General features: G+C 40.6%; 1 protein-coding gene across 1 annotated transcript in view; it reads left to right on the top strand.

Moving 5' to 3' along the window:
• The window catches only part of Plppr1 (phospholipid phosphatase related 1), a 214,300-nt gene that overhangs the window by 101,675 nt on the left and 94,572 nt on the right, over positions 1-18,053 (top strand). The window contains exon 2 of the mRNA XM_050156146.1: positions 9,708-9,815. Coding sequence (XP_050012103.1) covers positions 9,753-9,815 — 63 coding nt within the window. The 5' untranslated portion in view covers positions 9,708-9,752. The remainder of the gene's footprint in view (positions 1-9,707; positions 9,816-18,053) is intronic.

Raw genomic sequence — 18,053 nt, 5'->3', positions numbered from 1 at the left:
GGAGGGGGAGGGAAAGGGGAGGAGGCGGTGGGGAAGAGACAGAAATCTTTAATTAATTAATAAAGAAATAAATAAATTTAAAAAAAAGTTAGCATGTTTCGCTGGTCACTATGGGTAGTGTCCAAGATACTGGAGAAGAGACATTTGGGTTTGTATTATATTAAGAAAGCATTGGATTATGAGAAATCTTTCTATAGATTTGAATATAAGCACAATGCAAATTTATTAGTTTTCACTAATTCATTAATGCAAAGCTGGATAAATATGGAAATTTACTTGTTTACTTGCTATAATCACACTGCATTCTCCTTAAATCTTATAGATTCTTAGGGTTTCTATTGCTGCAATGAAACTCCAAGACCAAAAAGGAAGTTGCAGGTGAGGTTGGTTTAGTTAGCTTACACTTCCACATTGAACCCAATCACTGAAGGAAGCCAGGACAGGAACTCAAACAGGGCAGGAACCTGGAGGCAGGTGCTGAAGCCGTGGCCATGGAGAGGTGCTGCTTACTGGCTTGCTCCCCATTGCTTGCTTAGCCCGCTTTCTTATTGAACCCAGGACCAGTAATTCAGGGGTGGCCACACCCACAATGGGCCGAGTCCTCCCACATAAATCACTAAGAAAATGCCCTGCACTCTTGGCTGCAGCCTGATCTTGGAGGCATATTCTCAATCGGATTTGATTGGTGTTGGGAAAACTTAGTTCATTAAGGGCTTCAGGCAGAACCCACAAGGGCTCTTTAAGTTTTTCCTGCTGATTGGTTCAGCTCCCTCCTTATCTCATTATCCAAATTTCTTTTCAAGCCTCAAAAAAAATGAATTCCCTCCATGTGACATCCTGCATCTTGCCACTTGCTTGGCTGCCTGGGGTTTCTCTGTGAGAAAATTGTGAAATTGCCTTACATTCTCATGCGAAGCTTTCTTCACATTAGAAAACAGATGTTAACAAATTAGGTGCCCTAGGAACTAGACAATGATAAGTAACTGATAATTTTTTTATTTGCTTGAATAATGAGAATGTTTAATAAGTATTGCTAAGGTCATCTAACACCAGTTCTTTCCAACTACACAGAACTGTATAAGAGCTTCTTCTTTGTAACCTCTACATACTCAAGGACAATGGGAGAAAACCAAACAAGAGCTGAGTGAAGGTTTTATTCACCATGGCTTGCAAAAGACTTGGCATAGGCAGAACACCACACACATCTAGATTTTACCTCTCACACACTACTCTTTTCTTTTTTCAAAAGCGAGTGTTCTGGAGTCTGGGGAGATAGCTGGGTTGGTAAAGCGCTTGCTTGGCAAGAATGAGGAGTTGAGTTTAATCCTGAAAACCCTACGTTAAAGAAGCTAGGCAGGATGATATCCACTTGTGATCCTTGTGCTGGGGGCGGGGGGGGGGTGTGGGGAGCGGAAGACAAGCAGATCCACAGGACAGGCAGGCTTAACCTATTTGCTGACTTCCAGGTGCCTGCGAGACTCTGCCTCAAAGACTAATGAGGATAGCATCTGAAGAGTAACACCCAGACTTGACCTCTGGCCTCTACGTGCAAACACAGCCATGCACACACACTTGTATAATCACATGCACCCTCTGCACACACACACTCCCTTGGAGGGAAGGAGCTTGTGTAGTGATTTCAAGACAAACCTTTTTTATCACGGTGTCTGATTCTGAACCGGGTGAAAGTCTCAAATAAATTCCTGCGATTCACAGGGCAGATTTAGGTGAAGGCTGTAGGTAGTTTAGCGGGAATAGATGCAGAAAGCTGCATGTTCCTATGTTACTCTCTTAAGTCCACCCTCTGCCACCAGTGCCATCTTCCAAAGCAAATGAGGTGGTGGGAGTTTCTTCCTTGTTTCTATAAACCATTGCCTTTCTTAGAACTAATTTCAAACTTCAGAGCATGGTGTTAGCCCTGGATAATTTGGGCATATATATCCCTTGCTTCGGTCTTTTCGTAGGTTCCCAGCCCACGTTCTCTGTATTACAGCCATACTGTCCTGTATTATCTCATTCAGGAACTCGTGTTAACTAGCACATCCTGTTCTCTACCCCTAATTCCTTTGCATCCAAAGATCACCCTTTCAATGAGACTTTCTTGTCAAATTATACCCCATTACAGTCTGGAAGAGGTATTGTTGGCACTCGTTTGTAATTATGAGTTTAATTTCAGCCTTTCAAACACTATTTGGAGTGAGTATAACTGCTGAGCACAATAGGCCATGGGAAAGACAATAAATATACCCAATACACTGTATAGCGTGTCAGCTGGTGAGTAGCATAGAAGGGAAGGGGGAGGTGAGGAGGGGGCAGGAGCACTGGAATGCTGGGTAAGAGTTGCAGCTTGCAGTATTAAAAAGACTTCTCAGCCCATCTCTGTACTAGATAAAATCAACACAAAAATATCAAACCGTTAAGTGTAAAACTTAAAACTGCGCGGCTATACTCATGGATTCCGGGCATGGATTGTCCGGTGCTCAGTGTTTGTCAAGGAGATTAATCAAGAAAATTCCTTTTTTTTTTTTTGCTCTTTCGAAATTCTCGGGCTGGCCCAGTGGCAGAATACTGACACACTGATTATGCCCCAATGTGGAGAAACCACGCCTCACCCCAGAGTTTTGTTGGAACCGTCCCAGATTTCCTGTGGCAAAAGGGATTCCCCTGGCTTCCGTTTCCTGGTCCTTGTTTCCTAGATCTCAACAGGGTCTAACAGGGCTGATGAATCGCCCTGTGATGAGGGCTCAGGGGCACTGGCGGTGACTTCCTGGGGGTGGCAGAATATCTCGCCAACACATAGCCACTCTGTTCCCCAGGGTAAACTGGATGGACGGGGTGTCTCAGCTCAGGGGATGCAGCGACTCGCGATCTCAAACTCCTGATGTGCACGGGCATACGCAAACTTTTACTTCCTGTATTTCCTTCTAAAAAAAAACAAACAGCTTGGCTCCTAGGCAGCTTAGCTTTAAATTGGAAAACTCAGCCTTGCTTGACAGAAAAACAGTATCACAGCCTCCCCACTGCTGACAAGAGTTTGTCACGTACAGCCCTGCAGGCAAGACCATAAAGGGTTGTCTACCGTTCTGAAACTGCAGCATCCAAAACAATTCTCTCTACACAGCATCTTTAGATTCTAGTCTTTGGGGGGACAGTTCCTATCTTTCCAGAAATTTCTCACCTCAAACTTATCTTATGATTATTTTACCTTTAAATACTCAATAGTTCTTTGTATCTTGGATCTTTGAAAACCAGTGTAGCTCTAGACATTATTGGGGGAGATTTTAGGGTCAGACTCTGGGCTCTGCTAGTTTTAAGAAACTAAGCTTGGCCACTTCTGAGGCCACTTAAAGAGTCAGCTAATAAGGAAAATCAGAGAAAAGAGTTTTTTTGTATTTCTTTTGTTTTATAAATGTGTCCATATTCGGAAGAACAACAAATAAAAAAGTCCAGTGATTTCCCAAGCATCTTCAGGGTCCTGATTAAGAAGATTAGGTTTATTAGATGGCAAGTGGGGTGCCCCAGAACTTTAGCATGGCATGGTCTATTTAGAATAGACTTTAATATAATGCAAGTTCATGTTTAAGCTTCCCAGTTGACAGTTTTATATGAAAAGTGTAAGAGACGACCACATATTAATTCTTTTACCTTACGGTAGTCATTTTACAATATAGCTTATAATGATAACATTGTACGATTTAGTTATACCTTTTGTTACTGATAACTACAATGATATTTTGTATTTGAAATTTTATAGCCAGGGAAAGAGGTAAAATGACTTTAGCATATTTTAGAATCAGATTCAATGCTTTTCAGCTAAGACCAGTGGCAACATGTTTTCTGCCTCTTTTCTCTCCGTACTCTGCTAAGCACGACTTCTCCCGTGACTTTCCCAGTATCTCAGTTCTTCCAGGAGTGTGTGGGCAAGGGGTTGCGTGTGTGTGGTCCCCACATCCCCGGCTCTGGAGCTTCAGGGTTTCAGGTTAGCAGAGCATCAAAACTCATTTCCTCCCAGCATCTAGTTTGAAGGAAATGTGAATGCACGCTTTATAATTAAGAAAACCGCTTTGCTCATTTCTACGTTCTGCAGCTATTCTTTTCCTAATGGAAAGTTACAGATAAAACAAAATCGGTAATTTGGAAAAGAAATTAGAAGCCCTACCCCTCTGTCTGAAGCTTGCTTTCTTCCTTAGCAGTTGTGGAGGAGAAGCAGAAGGTGGGCCTGGCTTCTCTTCTCAGCCACTTGGGCAGCCTTAGCTCTCTCTTCCTTCCTAGCTGTGTGGATCCTAGATGCCAATTAATAGTTATAAATCTGTTTGCAAGGGACAACGGTTACTTTGCTTATTATCTAATATTTATTAGGACGTAGGATGAAAAGATGGACCAGACATGCCGAAGAGTCCAAAGGATTCAATGAGGTAAGTAGAACAGCTGGGTTCCACTCACTAAAAAGTAATCCAGTTTTAGAGAGACTGAGGTAGTATGAAATGATTCATATTTAAGCAATAGGTACAAGGCTGAAAAGTGGTCCCACTGAATACACCAATAAACAATGGTATCCAGAAGGACCCTAGAATTTTTCTTTGATCTGCAAACTCATCAAAAAAGCCTGTGAGGACCCTGGAAACCTCACAGGACTCTGAACCTAGATACTTTCTGAAGAGATGATCCAATTCAGTTTCTCTATGTTATGAGGAACAACATTTCTTTGTTTCTCTTTCTGCCTTGATTTGAGCTACTTCAAGGGGTGGGCCGTGGGTCTAGCTGTGAGAAATGGCAGGAAAAATACAAGAGTGTCATTGTCACCTCCCTTTCTGCACACGGCAATGCTCACCACGCTTTGAAAAACATCTCTAAACCTGAGCAAAGTGTTTCTCTTAGGAGACTAAGTAGTGCGTTCCGAAATCCCACACGACCCATTGATGAAATCTATTTTACATTCACCTACAATTTCATTTCATTTGTTCCCATCCCTTAATGGCTTTGTTGTTTTAAAAACACGACTGGATTTTTCCGGCTTTGGGGAATTAAATGCAGACTGTGATCTTGGTTGGAGATCATGGACTGAATAGAGATGATCCGGGAGAGGGAGGGGCAGCTCATGCCACCCAGGCAGTTAATGCATCTCTACCATATGTTCAGGATGCGCTGCATCTGGAGATTATAGCTCACCCTAGGAACTGAAGGATAAAACGAAATTGTTCCCTCGCCAGCTATCTTTTCCTACCTTCTCATTTTCTACCTTTTATTCAAGCCTCCTCCTTCTCTCCAATTAAGATTTTTACGTCGTATAGAAATAAGCTCTGATTTCTCCCTGTTTAATGTTAGCCACAATCTCACTTTGATCTTAAAATGCTCTAACTTTTGGAAGCTTCTAGAAGCAGCAGGCTAACTGTTATAGAATACTTCAGAAGATGCTGTTGTGAAGACCTGGGCCAGGGGTTCTGCTGTCACACATACTTGTTTTGACAAGGAGGTAGGACAAGAAAAAGCCAGTTAGTTGCCCAAATGGTAGCCAGGGCCTGATAAATCAAAGGAGTCTTTATACATATTTAGTGTTGTGAATTAGACAAATGAAAGAAGAACGACAACAAAATGCACGCTGCGTGGGATCACTACCCACCACCATCTGTGGCTGCTGGGTGAGAAACGTTTTCCTAGTGGGGTTAGTTTGCCTGGTAACCTTGCACTCTTAGAGATAGCTGGAGAGTTGGGAAGCTTTCCTACTGACTTTGGCGAGAAAGCTTGACTGTGCAGGAATTCTGAGTGTCGTTTCTGCTCATCCTTTCTCACGGTTTTCACTGGGCCTTGAGCAGCTTCCCCTTGTTCACGTGCTTCTCAATATCCCACTGAAGCCTCAAGGAATCACCTGTTCTCTACACACCGCTCTCTCTGGAGCCCAGCCTGCACAGCCCACATTCTGGCCCCACCCAGACCTAGAAGAAGAGCAGCCACATGTCCGCACTCCCCTAACCACACAGGGGTCTCGTGACTCTTCCCAGGCAGGAAGCCAGAAGTCACCTCTGTCTGCTCCACCTTCTTGGATCACTGCATTTCTGTGCCTCTTGTCTAATGAAGGTCTTCAAAGCCATCACCTCACTTATTCTCACCCTTGGAAATTTTATGGAGCCTCGATGTCCCTCAACTGATGAGTGGGTCATGGAAATGTGGCGCTTTGACACAATAGGATCTGAACGTGTAAAGCCACAAGGAACTAGGAAAATTGCAGGAAAATGTTTGGAACTGGGAAAGAGTAGGATTGGATGAGGTTAGCCCAGACTGGGAAAGGAAGGTGGCACATGTTTTCACCCACGTGTATCGTAGAGTTTCGCTACGTGTGTTTAATTTGCCGTGCCTGTAGAACCCAGGGGAGTATAAAAGGGCAACTGGTGTGGAGAGGGAAGAGAAACGGGAGGAAGGGAGGACTGTCTGTAGTTGTTTCTTCGTTTGTTTGTTTCTTTGGAGCAAAAAGCCGGGTTCCAGATTCTTTGACAGTAATGGAAGCAAAATGCCTCCAAGGATATTTTAAGGTCCTTACTGTTGTTTTCTGTGGTTACTTTTTGTCCCATTCCTGTGCTCATAAACCTATTAGGTGGAATCTGTATATAAAAGTAAATGCTTATTTGGAAGCCAAGTAAAATGAAAAAAGAATTGAAATTATTTTTAGGAGTCAGTAGTTTAATTTATGATTATAGTTTATTTGAAAGGAAATTTTTAGAATTAAGAAAATCTTACCTACAGTTCGTCTTCATAATAATTAAATTTTAATGAACACAAACTTAATGAAGTTGCCAAATTTTTACATTTTAGACATCTCATTACATACTTTATAATGGTTTGGGGATGTTTTCCATGCCTTTAAATTTTTAAAATGTATTTTCATGAACCCTTTAAGAAACACTAGGAATTTGGACTGAAATACCTATAGGGCAGAAACCCCTTGCTTTCTCTTTAAACTCAGGATGTTAGTAACTGTAGATCATAGTAGTTTTGTGCTCATCCCAATATGGCATATGAGTGTTGGAATCTATTTATTCATATGCCAGTAAGGCACATTTTCATGTTTTAGTTTCCTTTTGTTAGGCAGTAGGCAAATCATGTTCCTTCCTGTGGCCCAAATTATGGACTTTATTCCAAACAGGCAAAGTAGCCCCAATGCCATGTGCCTGTACTTTCAATCCTAAAATAGGAGTCTTCCCCCAAGAATGGCCCTTATCTGTCTGTTTGATGTCATAGAAAAACAAACTGTAGATCCCTCTACATTACAGTACTAGTCTTAGCCTCACTTTGATTTTAATCTTAACCTAAATTTGAGAAGCTTCTAGAAACACCATTTTAAATACTGTAATACATCAGAAAATGCTATTGATATGACTTGGGCCCTAGATTTTGTTGTCATACACTGAAAATAATGTCCCCACTTGAAGGGAACATTTGGCAATGTCTGGGAAGAGTTTTTAATCATCATACCTGGGGTAAGAGAATACCTGCCTTTGTTGGCATCTTGTGGTCAGAGGCCGTACATAGAGTTAAGCACCCAGAAATGCTCAGGATGACCCCTCACTGCTTTCTAGACTAGAAGAAAGTCAACAATAGGACTGAGGAATACTTTTCTAACTCAGTGTGGGTTAGAGATTGTTGGGTTTACTTAGAATAGCAACACTTTCGGTAGATTTTTTGTTGGCATTTTGAAAAGAAATATCAAGGCCTTCTTAGAAAATTTTGATTAGTGTGTATTATATACAAAGAAAAAGGTCATATTTAGAGACACGGGGCTACTAAGAACAGTTTAACTCACATCGAAGTTGGACACAGAAGTTTCTAAGTTATGGATACTCATTTCCAAGACTATTTTTGTTCCCAGGAGCTTCCCAGACTGGCCAGCAAATTTCATTTCAAACAATTTGTATATGAAGATCTTTATTCTCGTCTTACTATCTCCAAGAATGTCTTCATCTATTTTCAGTATTACAAACATGAGTACTTGATCATCTGTAGTTCGTTTCATTTGTCTCGAGTTTACAACAAACTGGTATACATCCCATGAATAAGAGGAAATCATAAGAAAATTCCAGTGGGAAACACATCCGGGGACACTGAACTGTGATTCTGTTGAAATATGGCTTGTACTATAGCAATACTTACCTCAAGATCTAATGCTTCGTCTGAGCTAGTTAACAAAGTAGGGTGCTGCTTGTCAATATTAATTCTCCTCCTTTTCTATTATGTTTTAATTTGACATGAAAGTGCTCAATCTTGAGTTTGTAGCCTTGAGGTAGTGGGGGTCTTTACGTAATGAGCAGCAAGTAGATGAGAAGGGTCTGGTGACTGCATCTGTGTCTCCTTTAATTTCCCATTTCAGGCCTGGCATTGTTCTTAAGCTTGCACACATAAGTTAAGTGAATTCATAGCTCTAGCAGCTTCGCTGGAATGGTTTTCTCCCCATGCCTGATAGGAAACATCCACTCTCTTTCAGTCAGAACAACCGTCCCCTTTAACAAACCTTTTTTCACATGTATTCCAACTAAGGATTCATCATTATTATTATAAGAGCCCAATGTCACTTTGCATTGTAAGTCCCTTTCTTCATAAAAAGAAAATAATATATTTTATAATTAATTTGGCATAAGCCTGAATATATTATATACTAAAATATTTTCCTCTGGTTGTTCAGAGGATCTCAAATGATGCCTAGTTAGAAGGGACTGTTGTTATTGCTGGGCATTGTTGAGTCTTGTTTCAGAGGGTCTAATGGGAAGCTTTTTTTGCTTTCTTTGCTATCTACATCATTATACTTCATATAAGTTGTCTAAAAATTCCTAATACTTATTTTATCACAACAGTGATTTATATCTTTTACATGTTAAAGATGCAGTTGAAAATCTGGATGAGTATAATACGGTAATAAATTTCTGTATTTAATGGCCTTTGAAATTAAACTCTCTAATTAAAATTGTTATATTAGTAAAAAATGTGCATATAAAATATATCATTAGAAAGTGAAAGGCAAGCAAGAATCTGGAAGAAAATAATTATGAAACATATATTTGATAAATGACATGTGTCCAGAATACATAAAGAGAAATTGTACTTAAAAATAATACAGTCAACAATCCAATCACAAAAGCTACAACTTTTGAATAGACATTTCATAAAAAGAAATGTAATATAATAATTCCTGGTACACATATACAAATATGATCATTTATTTGTTATCAGAAAAGAATGCAAGTTTAGAACTAGAGCAAGGACAAATAATTACAATTCAGGAAAAAAAAAAAAAGGGAAATATTGGTCTCAGTAGTAGATGTTGGCCCCAAGGGAAGAGGAAAGGGCAGAGACAAATAAGCAGACCAAACAAGACTGGAAACCAGGATTAGACACAGGTAGAGAATTTTTGGCAGGACGACGTTAAGAAATATTTTATACTAGAAACTGTTTTGTGGCACAGGTTAAGACACAGTTTGAGTGTCCATGTAAGAATAGCTAGTTGTGTGAGAAGTTCCTTGTGTGGTCAGTTTCCCTCAGTGACTGTTCACACCTGGTATACATTCCCCACTAGTCTAGCTCAATTGTGTTGTAGATCAATATTTTTACCTTGCTTGTGCTCAAGCCTGCCCATTTAGAGGGTAGCTGGCATTTTTTGTGTACGTACCTAAGGGACTTCTCAACATGCGGTTCTCACACCTTGCAATCTCTTTCCATTTCAGCCTGGACAGTTTCAGACAGTACAGTCTCACTATATGGTTTGAGAAATGGCTGTAGACAACCACACGCAACGCAGTTACTCCATCATCCCATGTTTTATATTTGTTGAGGTAAGTACATGTTTTAAGCTGTGAACAATTGTAATAGCAAATTTCATGCTGAAGACATGTATTCTTTTATGAAATGATCTAATCTCATGATTGGGTCCAATTTTGATGGCACAAATAGAAAATTCATAATTTTTTTTAGAACACAGGGGGCTCTGCAAAAGCTTTTATTCTTTCTTTCTTTCTTTTTGACATTGTTTGGTATACACTGTCAGGCATTTGAAAATCTTTTCTCTTTCTTTCTTTCTTTCTTTCTTTCTTTCTTTCTTTCTTTCAAATAAGCAAGTTGTAACAATGGAAGGATTTCACTCCACTGCTTCAGAAATGTGAAAAGGTTCACTCCCTTATGACTCTGGATAACTGAGACATTGTCATAATTAATAATTTTATAACTGCAATTAAGAGGTTTTGAAACTGTCTTTGAGACACAGTTTATTCTTTTTTATTCTGTTTATTTCCAATGATCCTGTGAATATATTAGCTATGAAACCGAATGCAGAACTTTAATAATTCTCCTTAAAAAAAATCAATATCCTTTTTCAGTTTACCAATGTTGCTAGATTGTGGTTTTTTGCCTTTGAAGTCCATGGGAGGGAAAAATAGAATTGACCATTTGCACTAGGCATCTTCCCCTATGATGTTGGGAAACTTGTATGATGAGGTAGTCCTTCTATCGTGCTTCTCTGTGAGTTACTCTACGTTTACTCCGGCATCTGTTTTGCGAGCTTCCAATGTCCTTCCTCATAGCCATTTCCTCAGTGGAGTATTTGCTATTGAAAAGACAAAAATATTGTCATTTAGGAAATTGAGGATCTTTTTTTTTGTAATATATTTTTTTATTGAAAAAAAAATTTCTGCCTCCTCCCCGCCTCCCATTTCCCTCCCCGTCTCCCTTTTCCCTGCCCCTCCTCCCACTCTTCTACCCCTCCCCCCACTCCTCTCCCCCTCCCTCTCCAGTCTGAAGGGCAGTCAGTGTTCCCTGCCCTGTGGAAAGTCCAAAGTCCTCCCCCCTCCATCCTGGTCTAGGAAGGTGAACGTCCAAACTGGCTAGGCTCCCACAAAGCCAGAACATGAAGTAGGATCCAAACCCAGTGCCATTGTCCTTGGCTTCTCGGCAGCCCTCATTGTCGGCCATATTCAGAGAGTCCGGTTTTATCCCATGCTTTTTCAGTCGCAGTCCAGCTGGCCTTGGTGGGGAGAGAAAAGTGAGAAGGGGAGGTTGGGGGGAACTTGGGGAAACGGGATGATTGGGATAAAGGAAGGTTGGATAGGGGAGCAGGGAAGCACATATCTTAATTAAGGGAGCCATCTTAGGGTTGGCAAGAGACTTGGACCTAGAGGGGCTCCCAGGTGCCCAGGGCGATGTCCCAAGTTAGTTCCTGGGGCAGCTGAGGACAGAGAACCTGAAATGACCCTATCTTATAGCAATACTGACGAATATCTTCCATATCACCATAGAACCTTCATCTGGTGATGGATGGAGATAGAGACAGAGACCCACACTGGAGCACCGGACTGAGCTCCCAATATCCCAATGAGGAGCAGAAGGAGGGGAAAATATGAGCAAAGAAGTCAGGACCACAAGGGGTGCACCCACCCACGGAGACAGTGGGGCTGATCTATTGGGAGCTCACCAAGGCCAGCTGGACTGTGACTGAAATTGAGGATCTTATGGCCAAAAGTCTATTCCCTAAGTTATCTGAGAGTAAAATGTTGATTTTCCAACATATTATTATTTTGGTCTTCTTGATGTAGGTTATCTAAGAAGCATTTTATCATACATATAAAGCTTTAAATATGAACTGTAGGAAGCTGGAAAGTGCTTGAGGATCCAGTCTGGACAAACTATGTGGATAGTTGTACCATTCCAAGGGTTGGTTGTAGCATCTTCTTGATTGACTGGGAATTATGCATGTTGATCTATTTATTACCTGTGAAAATAGGCACTTAGGCCAAACTACTACCTATCATAGAAAATACAGACTGTCAGTCATTGTGAGGGGTCTAACTTCAGTTTGCCTTTGGTTTGTTTTGGACACAGAATCTCCCTTTTTGGTCCAGACTGCCTTGACCTCATGGCAATCCACCTGCTTTAGCCTTACAAATACCGTTATGGACACGTATGACCACACCGACCTAGTAACATTTTCATATGCGGCCTATGAATCATAGCATTATAGTGACCTTTTCAGTTTAAAGCTAGTCTGATCTGTGTGTTTCATCTGGTGATCATCTAGGAGCAGTTTAGTATTACCTGACAGCTGACTCTGGTTAATGTTTGTGAAACAGCTTGCTTGAATTGCAGAATCTGGTAGAATAGGAGAGGAAAGTCAAAGCGCATATAGAATTAATTAAGCTAAAATTCTGGAAGTGTAAACAAAGAACTCATTTCTATAGCACACACATGTTGCCTTTGACTTGCTTCACAATGTCATGGACACCAGTTAGTTAGGAACAACATGGTATGTGATTTGTGGGCTCCACCTCTTCTTGTTGACATTGTAATGGAGGGAGGAAGGCTTTTTCTTGCTGCTTATGTAGAAAAGGTAAAGAGAGTGTCATTTCCTTTTTTAAATGTCTCTTTTGTTGTTATAAGAAAAATAAAGTTTATAGTATTCTAGAGAGTGCTGGGGAGTAAGCACTTTATCTTTATCCTCCCAACACACTTCTGTTTTAGACACCCTCCCCCCAATCAAACAGAAGCCAAGTCTCGAAGTAAAGAAGAGCTTGTTGCTGGAAACTGTTCTTCCCGACAGGTTTTTAGCTCTCTAATGTGTGAATGATGAACTCGGCTGGTGAAGCAGAAGCCAGAGAGATTAACCAACCCTTCTGTAGCTCACCTTGATGCTGACATAAATCTGAGTTTGGAATCCTGGGAGAGGAGAGACAGTTTATTCTTTTTCTTGCCGTACTGTAGCTCTTATTTTGCAATGGAGTTTAAGATATATCATTATTGTCTCGTCAGAATAGGTTGAGGGGAGGAAAATTGAACTTAGTTGAAAAGTAAGATAAAGAAAGTGACCCTTAAGGTGGCTCCCATGGTTCTCATAGATTTCATTCATAGAAAATAGATAATTTTTCTGTATTTCTTCCAGGCACTGCAGCAAGAGTATTAGAAGATATAGCCCCAAATAACTAAAATGCCAGTTGCATCAGTGAATAATGTTTTTAATTAGGAAAGATATTAAACACAAGAAAATAAATCTTCAAACCTACTATCAAGAATAAATCTTACAATTTTGCCATATTTGCTTCATTTTTTTTGAGTTTTTGTTGTTGTTTTGTTTTTGCCCCCCCCAATAAAATGCTACAGGTATGGCCAAAGTCCTACAACATGGAATATGATTCATCTGTATCATTTATTTTTAATACAATATTAATTAAAATACAGTTCCCTTTCCTACCTCTAGCCTCTCTGTTTGACTCCTTCCAGGCCCTTCTTATCAAACTGATAGCCTCTTCTTCCTCGATTATCAGTGAAACACACACACACATGTGCATTTATGTGCAAATATATAAGCATGACTTGATGAGTCCGTTTTTGTTTGTGTATGAATTGTTTCAGGCTGACCACATTGTATTGAACAACTGGCTTCATCCTGGAGAGAAACTAACTCTTCCTTCTCTGTTGTTACATTGCTTTTCAAGGCAAAGAGCAATTCCTCTGATTAAAGCTGAGGACAGCATTTGTCTATGTCGATAAAAATAAATATTTAGAAGATAGTTTAGTGCTGTGTCAATTCAGCTAAAAACAGTAGTAAGTCCTGTCTGTTCAGCCATGGGATTTTTACTGGGTTTGTAGTGAATTCTCTCCTGTGGGGTGAGCCTCACATCCAATCAGAGACCAGGTGGTTACTCTCATCACAGACGTGCCACTGTCCCTTCAGTGGGCACGTTTTACCCGGCAGGTTGCTATTCCTTTGTAGGGTTCACATCTAGGTAAGGCCATAAACCCTTTTCTTCTATGAAAGTCTGGTATAGCAACTTCTGTTTTTCTAAAAACAAACCAGCAGGAAGGATGCTTTCAGTCCAGCTCTAAGATTGATTTCTATAGACCCTGCATCCAGGGTGTATCTTCAGCAATAGGATCTTATCAACTATTCTGGCGAACAACCAACACAAGTGACCAGAGTATTGTTTTGTGGACCTTTGGGCTTCCCTGATCGACTATACCTGAGGAGGTATCGAACACCAGGAACTGGAACAGCATTTCCAGATAGCCATGACTTTATCCTTTTAGGTCATTTCTTTACACCTATACTTTTTTTTTTTTTTTTTTTGTTTTTCGAGACAGGGTTTCTCTGTGGCTTTGGAGCCTGTCCTAGAACTAGCTCTGTAGACCAGGCTGGTCTCGAACTCACAGAGATCCGCCTGCCTCTGCCTCCCGAGTGCTGGGATTAAAGGCATGCGCCACCATCGCCCGGCACACCTATACTTTTTAATTGGATTACAAAGCTTTCCATTGGATTATTAATGTTTCCATTTGGTTATTTCACACACCCTTCATTTCAGTTAACTCTGCCTTCTCTTATATCCCCCATCCCTGCTTAAACCTTCCCATTGCAATTTACCCTCTCTCCTTTCAAGTCACATCTATTCTACTATCTGCCTCCATTAAGGCATTCTTTGCTCCAATGGCCATTTTCTAGTTTCATGGCTTTTACAGGTACTCTAGGCTAAACACACAAATCTAAAGACTGAAGCAAGGATCCCTATTTGAGGGAGAACTGTAGTGTTTATCTTTCTATGGCTGGGTTACCTCAGCCTATTTTCCTAGTTCCATCCATTTTCCTGAAAAATCTATACTTTCTACTTTTCCTAACTTAATAAAATTCTATTGTCTATATGTGAAATGAAATGAATAAAAGTTATGCCCTGGCAATGTTGAAGCACACATGGGCAGCCATGGTGGTTCTGCTGAACTTGTCCATATTGGGTTTCATGGTCTAAGTTGACGAGGATGACTGACAAGATCTCATTAGACATGGTTGTGAGCCATTATGTGGTTTCTGGATATTGAACTCAGGACCTTTGGAAGAGCAGGCAGTGCTCTTAACTGCTGAGACATCGCTCACCACATCTTAATTATCTATTCATCAGCTGGTAGAAATGTAGACTATTTCCATTTCCTAGTTATTGTTCAGTGATAAGCACAGATGAGCAAATATCCCTATAGAATGCTATAGAGTCCTTTAGGTATATACCCAGAAGAGGTATGTCTTGGACATACAGTGGTTCCATTTCCAGATTTTTAAGGAACCTTCACAACAATTTTCATACTGACTACATAGTGATGCTCCCACCAACAGTGAATGGGGTTCCTTACCACATCTGTGACATTACTTGCTGTCAGAGTTGATCCATGGATGATCTCATTGTGACTTGAGTGAGATGGCATCTCAAATAGTTTTAATCTCTGGTTTATCCTTTAGCAGGTCTTTCAGAAGTCATAAGTCATAAAGATTCATGATCCTTTCTGAAGTTGGCTTCAAGTTGTGGTAACTAAGAAGTGGCAACTTGACTTGGCATCAAGTTTCCGTGGTTGGCAGAGTCTCCACTGCTCTCCTCCCTCTTACTCCCTGGCTTCGTTGTTGCTGCTGCAAACTCCTCCAGTGTCTCTCCTCTCAATAAGTCATCCACTTTTTCTGTTCAGTTGGTTATAATATTCCTCCCTCTTTTCTAGGTGTGCCTCAGTTTCTTAGTGTTAATTTCTACTATGATTTTTTTTTCATTTTCAAAATGAATGATGCATAGCTCTTTCATCCTGACTAAGTGTGCCCCTGTGGAGGGCACACTTTTAAGACTCATCAAAGAAACAAAAATTACAAGGCTTAGGAAGTTCTTGAAACTTAACAAGGTTCACAAGGTCCTTCCTCAACATTATAAAAGCAGTAAAACAATCTCTGGGGAGAGGAAACTGTCCTACTGGCTGATATAGATCGTGCATGGAGCTTCACGGATATAGCGTTCATGAGTCATCGACCATGTCCGAGTCGGCTTTTCAGTGATTTATCTGCCTTCACATCACCCATGTTCTTGTAAGTCACCCCCGTGATGTCACTGGCTCACTCACTATGTTAGAATACATGGGAATAATTTCTTTCATCTGCCGTTAATGTCCTCTCTAGGTGTGTAGATGTTTGTTCATGCCTTGCCCGGAAAAAGTCACACAACATAAACACTCAAGTAGTGTTCTATTTTCTTCTCATTGTAATAACTTTCTGATGTTTCTTATAGCTTTTTACTTCTTTCTACACTTTTCCTCTTTATTCATCTTGTTTCTGTTCAATTTCTAAAAATCCTGGGTATGTCTGTAAACATGTTCCTGCTTTATCGTGTTATTTTGTAGCTTCTGGTTTTCTTGCATGTCTTTAATTGTACTAGGTGCATTTTGAATACTCCCAGGAAAATGGGCTGTGATGAGTCCTCTTATTTATTGTGTCTGCTGCTATGGCTCACAGTGGACATATTCTTTTGGGAACCATGTGGGTACTAAGTTTGGGGAGTAATGCTTTGCATGGGTTTTGGAATAAATATTACTCTTACACTTTGATTTTATTGTTTGGAGCCTCAACTTCCAAAGCTCCCAAGTCAGGGGGCTCTGTCTCTGTGGTGTGTGTCAGCAGGTAGATTCCATGAGTCCTTTTTTTAAAAAAAAAAAAAAAAGGTAAAAGCAACTTTTCAGGCATACTGGCTTTTACACAAGAGTTGCACTTTTAACACAGGTCCTCATATCCTGTATCAGGGGACACTCTGGCCCAAATCCCAAGACTGAGACTAACATGTAGCCCTTGCTCTACATCACCAAGAACCACTGGGGCTTGCATTTATGAAGTACCATTCAGATTTTTAGTACCTTTTTTGATTTAACTTTCCCGTGAGTTCAACAGAAATATAAAGAGAGGAGGGAGGAAAATATGGAAGGGAGGGAGAGAGAAAAATAGAGGGAGAGAAGAAGAGGGGGGAGAGAAATTTAATCACTTATAGGTATTTATACTAGATTTGAATCTATTATTTTTGATCCATCATTGCATTTATTAATGTAACAAAACTTTCAATATCTACAGTTTCCCAAAGTCATAATGTGGTTGCCCTTTTTTGAATGTTTTACATATACTTTGGCTTCTTATCAAAACTTCTTATAAAACCAGCATTTCTTAGCCTTGATTAAATGAATCTGTGATACAGGAAGAGGATGAGACACACCTGCTGCCCGTTATGGAACTCTCACATGCGTTCTCTTGGTTGTTCCTATGAGCATGGCCTTGATCAGGGTATGTTTGGTTTATTCCTGGCAGTTGATCAGAATAGTCTCTAACCGACATCTATAATTCAAATTTCCTGGTGAAATGGGAACTTGCTTTGCACTCACCTAGAAAAATCTGTAGGGAGATGCCCGATGAAGCAGTTAGCAGCATAGAAGTTCTCATTGGGGGTAAGAAGTCAGGAGCAGCATTGCCCTGGGCAGTCCTGGAATTGGTCAGTGTTTATAGATTACAAGAGTGTAATTAATGAATGGACCAAAGGGAGAGGCAGAGCACTGATGGAAAACAGGGTAGGTTGAGACTCATGGTATAAAATGAACAAGGAAGAGCATTCTGGAACCCAAGGCCTAGAAGGCTGGGCATGCAGAATGGATCCTTTGTAATCTCCCAGTGCCTTGAAACAGAAACCTTGCCAAGTGGATAATGATCTTAGAGAGGTCTTAGCACCAATGAGAGAGAAATCCAGAATGCCTAAAATTTCAGGATGACCCATGGTGGTATTTCTTACCAATAGACTTTAGCTTTTCACTGATCTAATCACAGCAGAATAAGCAAAAGGTGGCAAATGGACTGGACAAAAGCCAGAGATGTCTTATGGAGCAGGAGAGAGACCATCCACTTTGACAGGAGGCATAGACCGTCTCAACTTTGTTTCTGTGCTTTGCAGACAACAATGTTTTGGGAGTCAAGACACAGGGCTTAGAATATAATACATAAAAAAAAATTAATTGTGAGAAAGGAGTCAGGAGTCTTTCTGTGTTCTAAATTTATACTCATTGTGCTCTCCTGGTAGCCCCCCCAGCCCCCTGAATCCTACTTTATTTATCTTGGCATTTCTTTTTTTTTATTTTTTTTTATTGAGAATAAGAAAAAAAAAGTTTCCGCCTCCTCCCAGCCTCCCATTTCCCTCCCCCTCCCCCACTCTTCTCCCCCTCCCCCCACTCTTCTCCCCCTCCCCCCTCTCTTCTCCCCCTCC

This window comes from Alexandromys fortis, unplaced genomic scaffold (genome assembly GCF_014885135.2).
Source record: "Alexandromys fortis isolate MF-2015 unplaced genomic scaffold, M_Fortis_MF-2015_v1.1 scaffold_92, whole genome shotgun sequence".
Lineage (NCBI taxonomy): Eukaryota > Metazoa > Chordata > Mammalia > Rodentia > Cricetidae > Alexandromys > Alexandromys fortis.
Note: the sequence above shows the minus strand (reverse complement) of the source record. Positions and strands in the feature narration are given on the sequence as shown.